At 47.5% G+C, this 21346-nt stretch overlaps 1 protein-coding gene across 4 annotated transcripts in view; it reads right to left on the bottom strand.

Annotated features, from left to right (window-relative positions):
- Positions 1–4075: 4075 nt before the first annotated feature.
- LOC139584175 (anoctamin-3-like) overlaps positions 4076–21346 on the bottom strand; it is an 83277-nt gene continuing 66006 nt past the window's right edge. For all 4 annotated transcript variants that reach the window (XM_071415721.1, XM_071415722.1, XM_071415724.1 and 1 more), the window contains exons 22-26: positions 15722–15891; positions 15241–15393; positions 8238–8385; positions 7335–7530; positions 4076–6220 (exon numbers count right to left, since the gene is read on the bottom strand). In XM_071415721.1, coding sequence (XP_071271822.1) covers positions 6041–6220; positions 7335–7530; positions 8238–8385; positions 15241–15393; positions 15722–15891 — 847 coding nt within the window. In that variant the 3' untranslated portion in view covers positions 4076–6040. The remainder of the gene's footprint in view (positions 6221–7334; positions 7531–8237; positions 8386–15240; positions 15394–15721; positions 15892–21346) is intronic.

The following is a 21346-nucleotide window of genomic DNA, read 5'->3' as shown; positions in this document are numbered from 1 at the left end:
TTTGATACAATAAATTAACAAATCATGCTTTTTAACTTCAATTTAAGGATCTTGATCGTCTGACTTATGAGTGGCGGTTCATCATAGTCCTGCAAACGCTAGAGTGCAAAAAACATTTTAAAAAGCAGAAGAATACCTATCGATTGAATCTAAGGAAAGATGATTAAAAAGTAAATTTGCCAAACATTGAGGACACGTTTTACATGCATAGAAATATGATTACTAGAACGGGAAAAGCCCATGAGAACAGGGAAGATTGAAAGGGAATTTCCGTTCTACTAATTATATTTCTATGGTTACATTGCCTTGATTGCAGGTACAGAGAAGTGAACGTCATGCTGATCGATTGCATTCAGAATCGCTACAAAAATATTACACACAATCATAAATAATACATTTGAAAAGTTTATACATAGGAAAAAGTAAAACAGTTTTATAGAAAGTGTATATACAGAACATAGAAAAGTTAAAATAGAAAATTATAACAGTTAAACATGAAATAATGTACAATAAAAGTAACAACAAGTAGAGTTGCAAAATTCCAGCAACTTTCCCAAAATTCCCAGACATTTTCAGAAAAATCCTGTTTAAAAACAAGTGAAGTAAATTATTTGTCCCGATCAAGCCAGTCTGTAATCCCCTTAAAGACAGTCTGTAATCCCCTTAAAACCACAGTCTGTAATCCCCTTAAAGCCAGTCTGTAATTCCCTTAAAGCCACAGTCTGTAATCCCCTTAAAGCCAGTCTATAATTCCCTTAAAGCCACAGTCTGTAATCCCCTTAAAGCCAGTCTGTAATCCCCTTAAAGCCACAGTCTGTAATCCCCTTAAAGCCACAGTCTGTAATCTCCTTAAAGCCACAGTCTGTAATCCCCTTAAAGACACAGCCTGTAATTCCCTTAAAGACACAGTCTGTAATCCCCTTAAAGCCAGTCTGTAATTCCCTTAAAGCCACAGTCTGTAATCCCCTTAAAGCCAGTCTGTAATTCCCTTAAAGCCAGTCTGCAATCCCCTTAAAGACACAGTCTGTAATCCCCTTAAAGCCACAGTCTGTAATTCCCCTTAAAGACACAATCTGTAATCCCCTTAAAGACACAGTCTGTAATCCCCTTAAAGCCAGTCTGTAATCCCCTTAAAGACACAGTCTGTAATCCCCTTAAAGACACAGTCTATAATCCCCTTAAAGCCAGTCTGTAATCCCCTTAAAGACAGTCTGTAATCCCCTTAAAGACACAGTCTGTAATCCCTTTAAAGCCAGTCTGTAATCCCCTTAAAGACACAGTCTGTAATCCCCTTAAAGACACAGTCTGTAATTCCCCTTAAAGACACAGTCTGTAATTCCCCTTAAAGCCAGTCTGTAATCCCCTTAAAGACACAGTCTGTAATTCCCCTTAAAGCCACAGTCTGTAATTCCCCGTAAAGCCAGTCTGTAATCCCCTTAAAGACACAGTCTGTAATCCCCTTAAAGACACAGTCTGTAATCCCCTTAAAGACACAGTCTGTAATCCCCTTAAAGACACAGTCTGTAATTCCCCTTAAAGACACAGTCTGTAATTCCCCTTAAAGCCACAGTCTGTAATCCCCTTAAAGACACAGTCTGTAATTCCCCTTAAAGACACAGTCTGTAATTCCCCTTAAAGCCACAGTCTGTAATCCCCTTAAAGACACAGTCTGTAATTCCCCTTAAAGCCACAGTCTGTAATTCCCTTAAAGCCACATTCTGTAATTCCCCTTAAAGCCACATTCTGTAATCCCCTTAAAGCCACAGGCTGTAATTCCCCTTAAAGCCACAGTCTGTAATTCCCCTTAAAGCCACAGTCTGTAATTCCCCTTAAAGACAGTCTGTAATCCCCTTAAAGCCACAGTCTGTAATTCCCTTAAAGCCAGTCTGTAATTCCCTTAAAGCCACAGTCTGTAATCCCCTTAAAGACACAGTCTGTAATCCCCTTGAAGCCAGTCTGTAATCCCCTTAAAGCCACAGTCTGTAATCCCCTTAAAGCCACAGTCTGTAATCCCCTTAAAGACAGTCTGTAATCCCCTTAAAGACACAGTCTGTAATCCCTTTAAAGCCAGTCTGTAATCCCCTTAAAGACACAGTCTGTAATCCCCTTAAAGACACAGTCTGTAATTCCCCTTAAAGACACAGTCTGTAATTCCCCTTAAAGCCAGTCTGTAATCCCCTTAAAGACACAGTTTGTAATCCCCTTAAAGCCACAGTCTGTAATTCCCCGTAAAGCCAGTCTGTAATCCCCTTAAAGACACAGTCTGTAATCCCCTTAAAGACACAGTCTGTAATCCCCTTAAAGACACAGTCTGTAATCCCCTTAAAGACACAGTCTGTAATCCCCTTAAAGACACAGTCTGTAATTCCCCTTAAAGACACAGTCTGTAATTCCCCTTAAAGCCACAGTCTGTAATCCCCTTAAAGACACAGTCTGTAATTCCCCTTAAAGACACAGTCTGTAATTCCCCTTAAAGCCACAGTCTGTAATCCCCTTAAAGACACAGTCTGTAATTCCCCTTAAAGCCACAGTCTGTAATTCCCTTAAAGCCACATTCTGTAATTCCCCTTAAAGCCACATTCTGTAATCCCCTTAAAGCCACAGGCTGTAATTCCCCTTAAAGCCACAGTCTGTAATTCCCCTTAAAGCCACAGTCTGTAATTCCCCTTAAAGACAGTCTGTAATCCCCTTAAAGCCACAGTCTGTAATTCCCTTAAAGCCAGTCTGTAATTCCCTTAAAGCCACAGTCTGTAATCCCCTTAAAGACACAGTCTGTAATCCCCTTGAAGCCAGTCTGTAATCCCCTTAAAGCCACAGTCTGTAATCCCCTTAAAGCCACAGTCTGTAATCCCCTTAAAGACAGTCTGTAATTGTCTGTTTAAAAGTATGCACAAATAAAGGCGTTCCAGCGCTCCACTCCACTAAAGCTTCTAAAGCACAGGACAAATGCTATAAATCATAACGCCGGGATGTGGTTGGCCTCCGGGCCTTCAGGACCGTAACGTGTGGTTGGTCTCTGGGCCTTCAGGACCGTAACGTGCGGTTGGTCTCCGGGCCTTCAGGACCGTACGTGCGGTTGGTCTCCGGGCCTTCAGGACCGTACGTGCGGTTGGTCTCAGGGCCTTCAGGACCGTACGTGCGGTTGGTCTCCGGGCCTTCAGGACCGTACGTGCGGTTGGTCTCCGGGCCTTCAGGACCGTACGTGTGGTTGGTCTCCGGGCCTTCAGGACCGTACGTGTGGTTGGTCTCCGGGCCTTCAGGACCGTACGTGTGGTTGGTCTCAGGGCCTTCAGGACCGTACGTGTGGTTGGTCTCAGGGCCTTCAGGACCGTACGTGTGGTTGGTCTCCGGGCCTTCAGGACCGTACGTGTGGTTGGTCTCCGGGCCTTCAGGACCGTACGTGTGGTTGGACTCTGGGCCTTCAGGACCGTACGTGTGGTTGGTCTCCGGGCCTTCAGGACCGTAACGTGTGGTTGGTCTCCGGGCCTTCAGGACCGTACGTGTGGTTGGTCTCCGGGCCTTCAGGACCGTACGTGTGGTTGGACTCTGGGCCTTCAGGACCGTACGTGTGGTTGGTATCATGTACAGTACAGTTCACTACAGGACTCACATTTGCTGTTGGTTTTATAGTTTTCTACTTTGCAGCACTATAATCAGAGGCGAATAAATACCAGAGTTTGACACTGTGTTTGTCTTCATATCACATTCCTCCAAACAGAATCCTTGGGGGACAGACATTTCACAGTTTGTTGTTGTAAGCCACAATGGAGAAAAATGACAGAATATATTTTCTTGCACGTACAGTAAAGCATTTGCAGCACAAACAGGCACGTGTGATGTCTGTGACACATTGTGTGGTTGGTTAAAAAAACTCAACAGTCTATATAATAATGTCTAACATTCACACAGAATAGAAACGTACAGTAAAGCAAGACATGGATGTTGTCTATCCAGAAATACCAAACTAAATGAACCGTGCGTTTTATATGATTTAAATACAGAGAATTAAACCTCTATCAGATATGTTTTTCAGCTTTCGTTTGACAAATTAAACAAAAATACTTGAACAAATCTCCATGCTTTAAGGGCAATATTAATTACAGTAATTTTGCAAAAACAACACGATTATTGTCCATTGTTACTTTTGATAGCCACATACGTTACCAGAATCACTTTAGCAACAAGAATAATGACTATTAGTGTCATAGAGCAGTAGGACACACAGCCAGTGACTAGCCTATCAAACACCGCCAGTGACTAGCCTATCAAACACCGCCAGTGACTAGCCTATCCAACACCGCCAGTGACTAGCCTATCCAACACAGCCAGTGACTAGCCTATCCAACACAGCCAGTGACTAGCCTATCAAACACAGCCAGTGACTAGCCTATCAAACAGGGCCAGTGACTAGCCTATCCAAGTCCACAAGGAGACAAACACAGCCAGTGACTAGCCTATCCAACACAGCCAGTGACTAGCCTATCAAACAGGGCCAGTGACTAGCCTATCCAAGTCCACAAGGAGACAAACACAGCCATGTTGTGATCTGCACCAGACCGGACCAGACCGGAGTGTGGTAGGTCATAGCAGACTGCTAGTCTAGCTGCAACATAGAAATAGAGTGACATAGAAAGGGACAGACAGCAATACCCCTCAGACCACAGCACTTTGACTGGTACACTCAATACGGCTACCAGTCATAACCACCTTGGACCAGTGAACTGATCTGCAGCCCTTGTTCTGCATACATTACACGGGTAGGTATGGGGACAGGGACACAGGGACAGAGAAGGATGGGGACAGAGAGAGATAGAGGATGGGGACAGAAGATGGGGACAGGGATAGAGGATGGGTACAGAGGACGGGGACAGAGGACAGGGGACGGGGACAGAGGACGGAGGATGGGGACAGGGATATCAGATGGGGACAGAGGACGGGGATAGAGGACAGGGACAGAGGATGGGGACAGAGGATAGAGGATGGGGACAGGGATGGAGGATGGGGACAGAGGACGGGGACAGAGGATGGGGACAGGGACAGAGGACGGGGACAGAGGATGGGATAGGGGACAGAGGATGGGATAGGGGACAGAGGATGGGATAGGGGACAGAGGATGGGATAGGGGACAGAGGATGGGATAGGGGACAGAGGATGGGATAGGGGACAGAGGATGGGGACGGAGGATGGGGACAGAGGATGGGATAGGGGACAGAGGATGGGGATAGGGGACAGAGGATGGGATAGGGGACAGAGGATGGGATAGGGGACAGAGGATGGGATAGGGGACAGAGGATGGGATAGGGGACAGGGACAGAGGACGGGGACAGAGAACGGGGACAGAGGATGGGATAGGGACAGGGACAGAGGACGGGGACAGAGAACGGGGACAGAGGATGGGATAGGGGACAGAGAAGGATGGTAGAAGGGCCTCTGGTAACCGAAGAGGGCTTCTTTGGTGTGCAGAAGGGAGAATGGGAGTGCTTATGTTGGTGTGTGTTGGTGTGTGTGTGTGTTGGTGTGTGTATTGGTGTGTGTGCGTATGTTGGTGTGTAGGTTTGTGTGTGTGTGTGTGTGTTGTTGGTGGGTGTGTATGTTGGTGTGTGTATTGGTGTGTGTGCGTATGTTGGTGTGTAGGTTTGTGTGTGTGTGTGTGTGTGTGTGTTGTTGGTGGGTGTGTATGTTGGTGTGTGTGTGTGTGTGTTGGTGTGTGTGTGTGTGTGTGTTGTTGGTGGGTGTGTGCTAGTGTGTATATGTGTGTGTGTGTGTGTGTGTGTGTGTGTGTTGGTGTGTATATTCAGTGTACTGTATATATGAGTGTATGTGCTGTAGGTATGCAGACGAGGTACTGTATGCAGTACAGGGGGACGTAACATAACTAACGCTAAGGCCAGAGATAATTACCACAGAGACAGACAGACCGTAACATGACTAACGCTAAGGCCAGAGATAATTACCACAGAGACAGACAGACCGTAACATGACTAACGCTAAGGCCAGAGATAATTACCACAGAGACAGACAGACCGTAACCTAACTAACGCTAAGGCCACTCGTTGTGATATCTCCTGCCGTTCTGCCTCTCCTTCTGCAGGTGCTCCAGCTCTGTTTCATACATCATCTCCTGCATCAGGTACTTCTCCCTCCGCATGCGGTCACACAGACTCTTGGGCATGTCTGGGATCAGGTACGCGATGAACGACTTGATGCCAAACACCAGGTGCTGAGGAGAGAAACGGAGGATGAATTTTTTTTTACTTTGTCCATTGACATTTTTCAGATCACAGAAAATCAACACACTCCCTGAAGAGTTTTACAGGGTAGGTGACATGGCATCTAGGAGGACCAGAGGACTGGTGAACCTCTACATCTCGGCAGTATGGGAAATACTGCGCAGGTCATTACGTCATGCTGCCTAACCTCTGACACACCTAATCGGTGTCTGAGACAGGTTGAGGTGAGAGGATAGGACAGACAGAGACCTATATCTCTCTCTCTATAGATAGACATACAGAGACAGACACAGAGAGACAGAGAGACAGAGAGACAGAGAGACAGACAGACACGGACGGACGGACGGACGGACGGACGGACGGACAGACAGACAGACAGACAGACAGACAGACAGACAGACAGACAGACAGACAGACAGACAGACAGACAGACAGACAGACAGACCAGAGATAATTACCACAGAGACAGACATGCAGGGGGACAGACATGTAGTGGGACAGACATGCAGGGGGACAGACAGACAGACATGCAGGGGGACAGACAGACAGACAGACATGCAGAGGGACACACCAGAGATAATTACCACAGAGACAGACATGCAGGGGGACAGACATGTAGTGGGACAGACATGCAGGGGGACAGACAGACAGACAGACATGCAGGGGGACAGACAGACAGACAGACATGCAGGGGGACACCAGAGATAATTACCACAGAGACAGACATGCAGGGGGACAGACATGTACTGGGACAGACATGCAGGGGGACAGACAGACAGACAGACATGCAGGGGGACAGACAGACAGACAGAAATGCAGGGGGACACACCAGAGATAATTACCACAGAGACAGACATGCAGGGGGACAGACATGTAGTGGGACAGACATGCAGGGGGACAGACAGACAGACAGACATGCAGGGGGACAGACAGACAGACAGACATGCAGGGGGACACACCAGAGATAATTACCACAGAGACGGATCCTCAGACAAAGAGAAGACGCTGGCCCTCTAAACCCTTTGATGTTTGCACATTTGAAGGGTCCTTGATAAGTATAATCAGTGTCGATAGGAGAGAGTGAGAAAGGGATTTCTGTCGTACCTCGAAGACGATGATGAAGGCTAGTCTTGCAGCCAGGACGTGCCAGAACTGCAGAGTGAAGTCGTATGGTACCGGGCTCCAGGGAGAGGCTCTGTAGTCTCGGTACCTGCAGTATCTACTCCGCTCCTCGCTCCCGTTCCAGCGCTCGCCCATGTCGAACACGGACAGACTGCTGTTCATGTAGCCTCGCAGACATCTGACAGGAAGAGAGAGACGCGGGGCTCAGTCAGAACCGCGGACTACAAAACAGGAAGTAGTGTCTAAATCTAGCACATTTACGGAAAGGAACATTGATGTCCTGTCAAATAAGCCGACAGTAAAGTAAAGTAATATTGAGACACATTGCCCTATAGAATGGCACATTTACATGTTACAGTAAAGTAAAGTAATATTGAGACACATTGCCCTATAGAATGGCACATTTACATGTTACAGTAAAGTAAACTAATATTGAGACACATTGCCCTATAGAATGGCACATCTACATGTTACAGTAAAGTCATATTCAAATCAAAGTTAAGTTTATTTTATATAGCCCTTCGTACATCAGCTAATATCTCAAAGTGCTGTACAGAAACCCAGCCTAAAACCCCAAACAGCAAACAATGCAGGTGTAGAAGCACGGTGGCTAGGGAAAAACTCCCTAGAAAGGCCAAAACCTAGGAAGAAACCTAGAGAGGAACCAGGCTATGAGGGGTGGCCAGTCCTCTTCTGGCTGTGCCGGGTGGAGATTATATTGAGACACATTGCCTTATAGAATGGCACATTTACATGTTACAGTGAAGTAAAAGGCAGATTGTAACACAAGTCACCCCTGTAGACTAGGACGTCCTGCTTTATATGAAGAGACAAGAACAGACAGGAGACGTTGACGGCCAAAGCGGGAGTAGAGGTTGGACCTACTCGTCCTGCCGGTATCCCTTGTCCACACACGGTCCGTATTTGAAAGCGTAGACGAAGCGTGGGATGTAGTCGGTGGTGATGGCGATGACGAAGGCGTTGGTGATGACAGCCAGCACGCCGATCCCCTCCAGGATACCATGCCAGATACCTGTCAGACAGGGACAACGGGGACAACAGGGACAACAGCCTGTCAGACAGGGAACAACAGGGACAACAGCCTGTCAGACAGGGACAACAGGGACAACAGCCTGTCAGACAGGGACAACGGGGACAACAGCCTGTCAGACAGGGACAACAGGGACAACAGGGACAACAGCCTGTCAGACAGGGACAACAGGGACAACAGCCTGTCAGACAGGGACAATAGGGACACCAGCCTGTCAGACAGGGACAACGGGGACAACAGCCTGTCAGACAGGGACAATAGGGACACCAGCCTGTCAGACAGGGACAACAGGGACACCAGCCTGTCAGACAGGGACAACGGGGACAACAGCCTGTCAGACAGGGACAATAGGGACACCAGCCTGTCAGACAGGGACAACAGGGACACCAGCCTATCAGACAGGGACAACGGGGACAACAGGGACAACGGGGACAACAGCCTGTCAGACAGGGACAACAGGGACAATAGGGACAACAGCCTGTCAGACAGGGACAACAGGGACAACAGCCTGTCAGACAGGGACAACAGGGACACCAGCCTGTCAGACAGGGACAACGGGGACAACAGCCTGTCAGACAGAGACAACAGGGACAGCATCCTGTCAGACAGGGACAACGGGGACAACAGCCTGTCAGACAGGGACAACGGGGACAACAGCCTGTCAGACAGGGACAACAGCCTGTCAGACAGGGACAACAGGGACAGCATGCTGTCAGACAGGGACAACAGGGACAACAGCCTGCCAGACAGGGACAACAGGGACAATGGGGACAACAGCCTGTCAGACAGGGACAACAGGGACAACAGCCTGTCAGACAGGGACAATAGGGACACCAGCCTGTCAGACAGACAGGGACAACAGGGACACCAGCCTGTCAGACAGGGACAACGGGGACAACAGGGACAACGGGGACAACGGGGACAACAGCCTGTCAGACAGGGACAACAGGGACAACAGGGACAATAGGGACAACAGCCTGTCAGACAGGGACAACAGGGACAACAGCCTGTCAGACAGGGACAACAGGGACACCAGCCTGTCAGACAGGGACAACGGGGACAACAGCCTGTCAGACAGAGACAACAGGGACAGCATCTTGTCAGACAGGGACAACGGGGACAACAGCCTGTCAGACAGGGACAACGGGGACAACAGCCTGTCAGACAGAGCCAACAGGGACAGCATCCTGTCAGACAGGGACAACGGGGACAACAGCCTGTCAGACAGGGACAACAGGGACAACAGCCTGTCAGACAGGGACAACAGGGACAGCATGCTGTCAGACAGGGACAACAGGGACAACAGCCTGCCAGACAGGGACAACAGGGACAACGGGGACAACAGCCTGTCAGACAGGGACAACAGCCTGTCAGACAGGGACAACAGCCTGTCAGACAGGGACAACAGCCTGTCAGACAGGGACAACAGCCTGTCAGACAGGAACAACAGGGACAACAGCCTGTCAGACAGGAACAACAGGGACAACGGGGACAACAGCCTGTCAGACAGGGACAACAGGGACAACGGGGACAACAGCCTGTCAGACAGGGACAACAGGGACAACAGGGACAACGGGGACAACAGCCTGTCAGACAGGGACAACAGGGACAACAGCCTGTCAGACAGGGACAACAGCCTGTCAGACAGGGACAACAGCCTGTCAGACAGGGACAACAGCCTGTCAGACAGGGACAACAGGGACAACAGCCTGTCAGACAGGAACAACAGCCTGTCAGACAGGGACAACAGCCTGTCAGACAGGGACAACAGGGACAACAGCCTGTCAGACAGGGACAACAGGGACAACAGCCTGTCAGACAGGGACAACAGGGACAACAGCCTGTCAGACAGGGACAACAGCCTGTCAGACAGGGACAACAGCCTGTCAGACAGGGACAACAGGGACAACAGCCTGTCAGACAGGGACAGACAGGGACAACAGCCTGTCAGACAGGGACAGACAGGGACAACAGCCTGTCAGACAGGGACAACAGCCTGTCTAACAGGGACAGACAGAGACAACAGGGACAACAGGGACAACAGCCTGTCAGACAGGGACAACAGGGACAACAGCCTGTCAGACAGGGACAACAGGGACAGCATCCTGTCAGACAGGGACAACGGGGACAACAGGGACAACAGCCTGTCAGACAGGGACAATGGGGACAACAGCCTGTCAGACAGGGACAACAGGGACAACAGCCTGTCAGACAGGGACAATGGGGACAACAGGGACAACAGCCTGTCAGACAGGGACAACAGGGACAACAGCCTGTCAGACAGGGACAACGGGGACAACAGCCTGTCAGATAGGGACAACAGGGACAACAGGGACAACAGCCTGTCAGACAGGGACAACAGGGACAACAGCCTGTCAGACAGGGACAACGGGGACAACAGCCTGTCAGACAGGGACAACGGGGACAACAGGGACAACAGCCTGTCAGACAGGGACAACAGGGACAACAGCCTGTCAGACAGGGACAACAGGGACAACAGCCTGTCAGACAGGGACAACAGGGACAACAGCCTGTCAGACAGGGACAACAGGGACAACAGCCTGTCAGACAGGGACAACAGGGACAGCATGCTGTCAGACAGGGACAACAGGGACAACAGCCTGCCAGACAGGGACAACAGGGACAACGGGGACAACAGCCTGTCAGACAGGGACAACAGCCTGTCAGACAGGGACAACGGGGACAACAGGGACAACGGGGACAACGGGGACAACAGCCTGTCAGACAGGGACAACAGGGACAACAGGGACAATAGGGACAACAGCCTGTCAGACAGGGACAACAGGGACAACAGCCTGTCAGACAGGGACAACAGGGACACCAGCCTGTCAGACAGGGACAACGGGGACAACAGCCTGTCAGACAGAGACAACAGGGACAGCATCCTGTCAGACAGGGACAACGGGGACAACAGCCTGTCAGACAGGGACAACGGGGACAACAGCCTGTCAGACAGAGACAACAGGGACAGCATCCTGTCAGACAGGGACAACGGGGACAACAGCCTGTCAGACAGGGACAACGGGGACAACAGCCTGTCAGACAGGGACAACAGGGACAACAGCCTGTCAGACAGGGACAACAGGGACAGCATGCTGTCAGACAGGGACAACAGGGACAACAGCCTGCCAGACAGGGACAACAGGGACAACGGGGACAACAGCCTGTCAGACAGGGACAACAGCCTGTCAGACAGGGACAACAGCCTGTCAGACAGGGACAACAGCCTGTCAGACAGGGACAACAGCCTGTCAGACAGGGACAACAGCCTGTCAGACAGGGACAACAGGGACAACAGCCTGTCAGACAGGAACAACAGGGACAACAGGGACAACGGGGACAACAGCCTGTCAGACAGGGACAACAGGGACAACGGGGACAACAGCCTGTCAGACAGGGACAACAGGGACAACAGGGACAACGGGGACAACAGCCTGTCAGACAGGGACAACAGGGACAACAGCCTGTCAGACAGGGACAACAGCCTGTCAGACAGGGACAACAGCCTGTCAGACAGGGACAACAGCCTGTCAGACAGGGACAACAGCCTGTCAGACAGGGACAACAGCCTGTCAGACAGGGACAACAGGGACAACAGCCTGTCAGACAGGAACAACAGCCTGTCAGACAGGGACAACAGCCTGTCAGACAGGGACAACAGGGACAACAGCCTGTCAGACAGGGACAACAGGGACAACAGCCTGTCAGACAGGGACAACAGGGACAACAGCCTGTCAGACAGGGACAACAGGGACAACAGCCTGTCAGACAGGGACAACAGCCTGTCAGACAGGGACAACAGCCTGTCAGACAGGGACAACAGGGACAACAGCCTGTCAGACAGGGACAGACAGGGACAACAGCCTGTCAGACAGGGACAGACAGGGACAACAGGGACAACAGGGACAACAGCCTGTCAGACAGGGACAACAGGGACAGCATCCTGTCAGACAGGGACAACGGGGACAACAGGGACAACAGCCTGTCAGACAGGGACAATGGGGACAACAGCCTGTCAGACAGGGACAACAGGGACAACAGCCTGTCAGACAGGGACAATGGGGACAACAGGGACAACAGCCTGTCAGACAGGGACAACAGGGACAACAGCCTGTCAGACAGGGACAACGGGGACAACAGCCTGTCAGATAGGGACAACGGGGACAACAGGGACAACAGCCTGTCAGACAGGGACAACAGGGACAACAGCCTGTCAGACAGGGACAACGGGGACAACAGCCTGTCAGACAGGGACAACAGGGACAACAGCCTGTCAGACAGGGACAACAGGGACACAACAGCCTGTCAGACAGGGACAACAGGGACAACGGGGACAACAGCCTGTCAGACAGGGACAACAGCCTGTCAGACAGGGACAACAGGGACAACAGCCTGTCAGACAGGGACAACAGGGACAACAGCCTGTCAGACAGGGACAACAGGGACATCAACACAGCTGGTCAGCAGAGAAACCAACTCAGAAAAAGGTCTCAAGAGCAAAATGGTAGGAAATGGCATTTCCGACTTGGGATTTGACTATGCTCCTATGGGATCCCCCATGGCTCCTAACTATGCTAATGTATATGTGGGTTACACGGAGAAACAGTCTATTTTCAATCCTCTCAAAAATGTTTTCTTGCCTAACATCATTATTTGGAAACGGTACGTTGATGATATTTTGGTTCTATGGAGGAGTGAATCAGAACAGCTCCAGGCCTTCCATGCTTTTCTTAAATCCTGTTCTGAACATCTGAGATTTACTATGCAATCTGATACACGTCAAATCAGTTTTCTTGATCTTCTGATCTTGTGTGAAGATAATGTTCTATACACGGATCTTTACAGGAAACCTACTGATCTTAACAGTTTGTTGAGGGCTGATAGTCATCACCCACTTCCCTTGAAAAACAGTTTGCCCTACAGCCAATTCTGTCGAATCAAAAGAATTTGCAAAAGAACAAATCAGATTTCGACAGAAATACGGCTGAGACGCAAAGATAATTCAAGGAGAAGGGGGTACAAAAACGGTCAGATTAATGCCGCCGTTGAGAAAATGCAAACCAAGACATGATCTTTTTCAAGGTCAGTCTCGCAAAAAGAAGCGTTCTTGCGTTCTAACTATCCGCAAAAAAGCGCTCTGAACAAATGAAGGGAATCGTTCACAAACATTGACACATTCTAATATCCAATGACAGTACCGGTAATGTGTTTTCAGACCTTCCCTTGGTCGTGTTCTCGCGGGGAAGATATCTCAGAGATCAATTGGTAAACTCTGATTTACCATCCCAAGATATTCCTGAACAACGTCTCTTTGCGCCCCTACTGGATGGAAACTACAAGTGTAATGGCTGTGCTCAATGCAATGGCACTTATACATGTAGATCCTTCAAACACCCACAAACAGGGAAACGGATCCCAATCAAAGGTGTTATCACACCCTCCACTAAGGCAGTTATTTATCTTATAACTTGTCCTTGTGGTAAAAATGATGTGGGTAAAACAAAGCGTGAATTAAAAGTACGTATCTCGGAGCATCGTAGCACCATTAGGTACAGAAACTTGACTTATCCAGTTGCGGCCCACTTTTCGGAAGAAAACCACTTGATTTCGTCTCTACGTTATATTGGCATCGAACACGTCACCCTCCCTAGGAGAGGGGGTGACCTCGATAATTTATTGTTAAAACGAGAGGCTGCCTGGATCTTTCATTTAAAGACCCTTGCTCCTCTCGGTCTCAACGTAGACTTTGATCTGAAGCCATTCTTGTGATTTTCCTATTGTAAATGTTTGTAGGCTTATGTAGCCACATTGTATCTATGATCGTACACTATCCATTTATGTTTTCTTTGTATGCTATTTTAATATATGAGAATTAACCGATGATATCAGGCCACACCATGATTACAGATGCCTGTGTGTGTCTTTTGACATATATAAATATAAACGACAGCAGAAACACTAGGCCCTGTCCCTATATAAACGAGTCATCCTGCAGTGTTTGTCATTACACCCTGATGAAGACAGCTTGTCTGTCCAAACGTTGGACATAAATATTTCTGCATCTTGAGCTCCTAGAGAGTTTCTGCTCTCCTTTATTTTATTAAGTGTTCCGCTCCGCCAGCCAGCACCTCGCCTAAATATGTGTGCGTTTCTTTCGACCATCCCGACTTGGGATTTGAACCTGCAATCGGAAGGTTGCTGGTTCAAATCCCAAGTCGGGATGATCGAAAGAAACGCACGCATAGGCTACCTACTGGTACAACAGAGTTGTCATTACCGGTGATAATAAGCACAGGGCCTCCCGGGTGGCGCAGTGGTCTAGGGCACTGCATCGCAGCGCTAGCTGTGCCACCAGAGACTCTGGGTTTGCGCCCAGGCTCTGTCGCAGCCGGCCGCTACCGGGAGGTCCGTGGGGCGACGCACAATTGGCCTAGCGTCGTCCGGGTTAGGGGAGGGTTTGGCCGGTAGGAATATCCTTGTCTCATCGAGCACCAGCGACTCCTGTGGCGGGCCGGGCGCAGTGGGCGCTAACCAAGGAAGCCAGGTGCACGGTGTTTCCTCCGACACATTGGTGCGGCTGGCTTCCGGGTTGGAGGCACACTGTGTTAAGAAGCAGTGCGGCTTGGTTGGGTTGTGTTTCGGAGGACGCATGGCTTTCGACCTTCGTCTCTCCCGAGCCCGTACGGGAGTTGTAGCAATGAGACAAGATAGTAACTACTAACAATTGGATATCACGAAATTGGGGAGAAAAGGGGGTAAATAAATAAATAAATAAAATAAAAAGATAATAAGCACAGACATTAAAACACTACTGACCTATGTCTGTGGCTCTGGCAGGCATGGGCCTTCTCCACTGAGTGACAAACTTGTAGGCATCTAGACGGATCTCGATGATGTTGTTGAGCAGAGCCAGGAGAGGGGCCAATGGGAACGCAGCTACGAAGATGGTGATGAAACCAAACTGGAGAACTGAGGAGGAAAAAAGGAGCAAGAGGAGGAAGAAGGAAGTGGTTGTGGTCGGTTTTGAACATCCTGTGGTGGGAGTCCTCTGTAGAACACAGTGACCTCAGTCAAAGGCGAACTGAATACAGGCACAAGGCAATGTAACAGATTTAACCAACCACATTTTTATTGATTAAAAAAAAAACATCACAGAACCATCAAGGACCACATTGAAATAAGCGTTGTCCTCTGGGCTTTGTACTCTTTAACTGTAAATTATTGTTATTTAAAACAGGGAAGTTAATTGAGAACAAATGTATTTGACAAGGTAACATAAATAGCTGAAATGTCTTACCCATCTCCAGGTACTCATCCACCAGTCCGTGGGCATTCATGGGCTGCAGGTTCCAGTCTTTGTCCCACTGAGGAAGCTGTACTTTGTTCTCCACATTCTGTCCCCCTCCTGTCCTCTCCTTACTCTCTGTCCGCTTCATTTTCCTGCGAGACCACCAGTTCTGAAGCAGACTAGAGAGAGAGAGAGATAGGGAGAGAGAGCGAGAGAGAGAAAGCGAGAGAGAGAGAGATATATAGAGAGAGAGAGATATATAGAGAGAGCGAGAGATAAAGAGGGAGAAAGAGAGGAGAGAGAGAGAGATAGAGAGAAAGAGAGGAGAGAAAGGAGAGAGAGAGAGGAGAGAGAGAGAGGAGAGAGAAAGAAAGAAAGAGAGAGGAGAGAGAGAAGAGAGAGAGAGAGAGAAAGAAAGAGAGAGAGGAGAGAGAGAGAGAGAAAGAAAGAAAGAAAGAAAGAAAGAGAGAGAGAGAGGAGAGAGAGAAGGGAGAGAGGAGAGAGAGCGAGAGGACGACGATCATCCTGTGAGACCACCAGTTCTGCAGTAGACTGTAAACACTGCACAATACAGTAAAACTTTAGCTAACTGTAAACTCAAAGCCAATTGTCCCCGACGAAGCCCTGTGAGAACACACACTGAGAAGGAATTGATGTGGGTTTTTTTTTTTCTCCAGTCGAACAAAATACTTTTCATGTGGTAAGGAGAAGAGCCTCATACTCTCCATAGCTCATACGATGTTGTGCTGTACAGAAACACACAAAACCAGACACCACATGTAGTGGTTATGCTACATTTACACAGGCAGTACAATTCTGATATTTGGTATTTTGACCAATCAGATAAGATTTTTTGGCCAATAATCGGTATCATTACGTTTAGGGGGAGATTCTGACTTAGAGGCGTTCAGTCGTTAATCCCACAGATGGTAGCTTCGCACCATTGGCTCCTCAGCCAAGCACAAACACAAGGCCAGGAGAGCACAAACACTAGGCCAGGACAGCAGAAACACTAGGCCAGGAGAGTAGAAACACTAGGCCAGGACAGCACAAACACTAGGCCAGGACAGCACAAACACTAGGCCAGGAGAGTAGAAACACTAGGCCAGGAGAGCAGAAACACTAGGCCAGGAGAGCACAAACACTAGGCCAGGAGAGCAGAAACACTAGGCCAGGAGAGCAGAAACACTAGGCCAGGAGAGTAGAAACACTAGGCCAGGACAGCAGAAACACTAGGCCAGGAGAGTAGAAACACTAGGCCAGGACAGCAGAAACACTAGGCCAGGACAGCAGAAACACTAGGCCAGGACAGCAGAAACACTAGGCCAGGACAGCAGAAACACTAGGCCAGGACAGCAGAAACACTAGGCCAGGACAGCAGAAACACTAGGCCAGGACAGCAGAAACACTAGGCCAGGAGAGCAGAAACACTAGGCCAGGACAGCACAAACACTAGGCCAGGACAGCAGAAACACTAGGCCAGGACAGCACAAACACTAGGCCAGGAGAGCAGAAACACTAGGCCAGGACAGCACAAACACTAGGCCAGGACAGCACAAACACTAGGCCAGGACAGCACAAACACTAGGCCAGGACAGCAGAAACACAAGGGTCAGGACAGCAGAAACACTAGGCCAGGACAGCACAAACACTAGGCCAGGACAGCACAAACATTAGGGCCAGGACAGCACAAACACTAGGCCAGGACAGCAGAAACACTAGGCCAGGACAGCAGAAACATTAGGCAAAACCTGTCAAATAGGGGAGAAGTGTTGTGTCATGAGATGCTTTTTTGAAACTAGGTTTGCAGTTCATTTAAGAAATATGATATGGAAGGGAGTTGGACAATAATCAAGGACTGCAGGACTTGCTTTTTTTGGAGTGAGGAGTCAAAAAAGCAGAGCATCTCTTTATTACGGACTGCCTCTCCTCGTCTTTAGAGCCACTGAATCTATACGTTTTGATTTATATCAAACACAATGCTCTTGGTTTTAGACATGTTCAGGACCAGTTTATTCCCCCCATTCCAAAACAGACTGCAACTCTTCAAATCAAATCAAATTTTATTGGTCACATACACGTGACTAGCAGATGTTATTGCGAGTGTAGCGAAATGCTTGTGCTTCTAGCTCCGACAGTGCAGTAATATCTAACAAATTACACAACATACAGTTGAAGTCGGAAGTTTACATACACGTTAGCCAAATACATTTAAACACAGTTTTTCAATTCCTGACATTTAATCCTAGAAACATTCCCTCTTAGGTCAGTTAGGATCACCACTTTATTTTAAGAATGTGAAATGTCAGAATAATAGTAGAGAGAATAATTTATTTCAGCTTTTATTTCTTTCATCACATTCCCAGTGGATCAGAAGTTGACATACACTCAATTAGTATTTGGTAGCATTGCCTTTAAATGGTTTAACTTGGGTCAAACGTTTCGGGTAGCCTTCCACAAGCATCCCACAATAAGTTGGGTGAATTTTGGCCCATTCCTCCTGACAGAGCTGGTGTAACTGAGTCAGGTTTGTAGGCCTCCTTGCTCGCACACACTTTTTCAGTTCTGCCCTCAAATTTTCTATAGGGTTGAGGTCAGGGCTTTGTGATGGCCACTTAAATACCTTGACTTTGTTGTCCTTAAGCCATTTTGCCACAACTTTGGAAGTATGCTTGGGGTCATTGTCCATTTGGAAGACCCATTTGCGACCAAGCTTTAACTTCCTGACTGATGTCTTGAGATGATGTCTTGAGATATCCACATAATTTTCCATCCACATAATTTTCCATCCTCATGATGCCATCTATTTTGTGAAGTGCACCAGTCCCTCCTGCAGCAAAGCACCCCCACAACATGATGCTGCCACCCCCGTGCTTCACGGTTGGGATGGTGTTCTTCGGCTTGCAAGCATCCCCCTTTTTCCTCCAAACATAAAGATGGTCATTATGGCCAAACAATTCTAGTTTCATAAGACCAGAGACATTTCTCTAAAAAAGTACGATCTTTGTCCCCATGTGCAGTTGCAAACCGTAGTCTGGCTTTTTTTATGGCGGTTTTGGAGCAGGCTTTTTCCTTGCTGAGCGGCCTTTCAGGTTATGTCGATATAGGACTCGTTTTACTGTGGATATAGATACTTTTGTACCTGTTTCCTCCAGCATCTTCACAAGGTTTTGTGACCTTGCTGTTGTTCTGGGATTGATTTGCACTTTTCGCACCAAAGTACGTTCATCCCTAGGAGACAGAACGCATCTCCTTCCTGAGCGGTATGACGGCTGCGTGGTCCCATGGTGTTTATACTTGCATACTATTGTTTGTACAGATGAACGTGGTACCTTCAGGCATTTGGAAATTGCTCCCAAGGATGAACCAGACTTGTGGAGGTCCACAATTTTTTTCTGAGGTCTTGGCTGATATCTTTTGATTTTCACATGATGTCAGGCAAAGAGGCACTGAGTTTGAAGGTAGGCCTTGAAATACATCCCCAGGTATACCTCCAATTGACTCAAATGACATCAATTAGCCTATCAGAAGCTTCTAAAGCCATGACATCATTTTCTGTAATTTTCCAAGCCAAGCTGTTTAAACTTCTGACCCACTGGATTTGTGATACAGTGAATTATAAGTGAAATCATCTATTTGTAAACAATTGTTGGAAAAATTACTCGTGTCATGCACGAAGTAGATGTCCTAACTGACTTGGCAAAACTATAGTTTGTTAACAAGAAATTTGTGGAGTGGTTGACAAACGAGTTTTAATGACTCCAACCTAAGTGTATGTAAACTTCCGACTTCAACTGTATACCCAATACACACAAATCTAAATAGGAATGAATTAAGACTACAGTATATACATATGGACAAGCGATGTCAGAGTGGAACGGACTAAGATACAGTTGAATAGTATAGAATACTATATATATATTATATTCTGCCATTTTACCAGTCGCCTTGCCATGGTTAAATGCGGTGGTTCGCGGTTACCATCTATCCACAGTTGAACTCTTTGTTAAAAGATTTCAGTGACTTCTTTAGCTGTGGTTGCTAATGCGTATGTGGTTGAGTCATCTGCATACATGGACACACATGCTTTGTTTAATGCCAGTGGCAGGTCATTGGTAAAATAAGAAAAGAGTAGAGGTCCTAGAGAGCTGCCCTGCGGTACACCTCACTTTACATGTTTGACAGAGAGGATTCTATTAAAGAAAACCCTTTGAGTTCTATTAGATAGATAGCTCTGAATCCACAATATGGCAGAGGTTGAAAAGCCATAACACATAAGTTTCTCAACAACAGGTTATGGTCAATAATATCAAAGGCTGCACTGAAATCTAACAGTACAGCTCCCATAATCTTCTTATTATCAATTTATTTCAACCAGTCAGTCATTTGTGTCAGTGTAGTACATGCTGAGTGCCCTTCACGATAAGCCTGCTGAAAGTCTGTTGTTAATTTGTTTACAAAGAAGTAGCATTGTATTTGGTCAAACACCATTTTTTTTTTACAACAGTTTGCTAAGAGCTGGCAGCAAGCTGCTAGGTCTGCTGTTAGAACCAGTAAAGGCCGCTTTACCACTCTTGGGTAGCGGAATGACTTTGTCTTCCCTCCAGGCCTGAGGACAAAGACTTCCCTCTAGGCTCAGATTAAAGATATAACAGACAGGAGTGGCTATAGAGTCAGCTACCATCCTCAGTAGTTTTCCATCTAAGTTGTCAATGCCACGAGATTTGTCATGATTGATCGATAACAGTCATTTTTCCACCTCTCCCACCTCTAACTTTAATCAATTCAAACTTACAATGCTTTTGTGTCATTATTAGTTTGTTTTATGCATACAACAGCTCACTGTTCATTGTTGGCATTTCCTGTCTTAAGTTTGCCCACTTTGTCAATGAAGTAATCATTAAAATAATTGGCAACATCAAAATAGTTTTACCCATGACATGATGCAGCCACCTCTATGCTTCAACATATGGAGTAATGTGTTGTATTGGATTTGCCCCAAACATAACACTTTGTATTCAGGACAAAAAGTGAATTGCTTTGCCACATTTTTTGCATTATTATTTTAGTGCCTTGCTGCGAACAGGATGCATGTTTTCTAGTGTTGTATTCTGTACAGGATTCCTTCTTTTCACTCTGTCAATTAAGTTAGTCCTGCGGAATAACTACAATGTTGTTGATTCATCCTCAGTTATTTTCCATCACAGCCATTAAACTATGTAACTGTATTAAAGTCAACATTGGCCTCATGGTGAAATTCACTGCTCGAGCTGATGTTTGCAGCTAATCCTCTGCGTGGGCAACTGAGTTGAGGAAGGACATCCAAGTATCATGTTGAACACTATTGACTAAGTTGCATGAGTCCATGTTATTATTATGTGACTTGTTAAGCACATGTTTAATCCTTAACTTATTTAGGCTTTCCATAACAAAGGGCTTGAATACTTGTTGACTCAAGTCATTTCAGCTTTTCCTTTTTAATTCATCTGTACAAATTATGAGAAACATAATTCCACTTTGACATTACCGGGCATTGTGGGTAGGTCAGTGACATAAAATCTAAATGTCATCCATTTTAAATTCAGGCTGTAACAACAACAAAATGTAGAAGAAGTCAAGGGGTGTGAACACTTT

Source organism: Salvelinus alpinus, chromosome 9 (assembly GCF_045679555.1).
Source record: "Salvelinus alpinus chromosome 9, SLU_Salpinus.1, whole genome shotgun sequence".
Classification (NCBI taxonomy): domain Eukaryota; kingdom Metazoa; phylum Chordata; class Actinopteri; order Salmoniformes; family Salmonidae; genus Salvelinus; species Salvelinus alpinus.
This window is presented reverse-complemented; position numbering and strand designations above follow the sequence as displayed.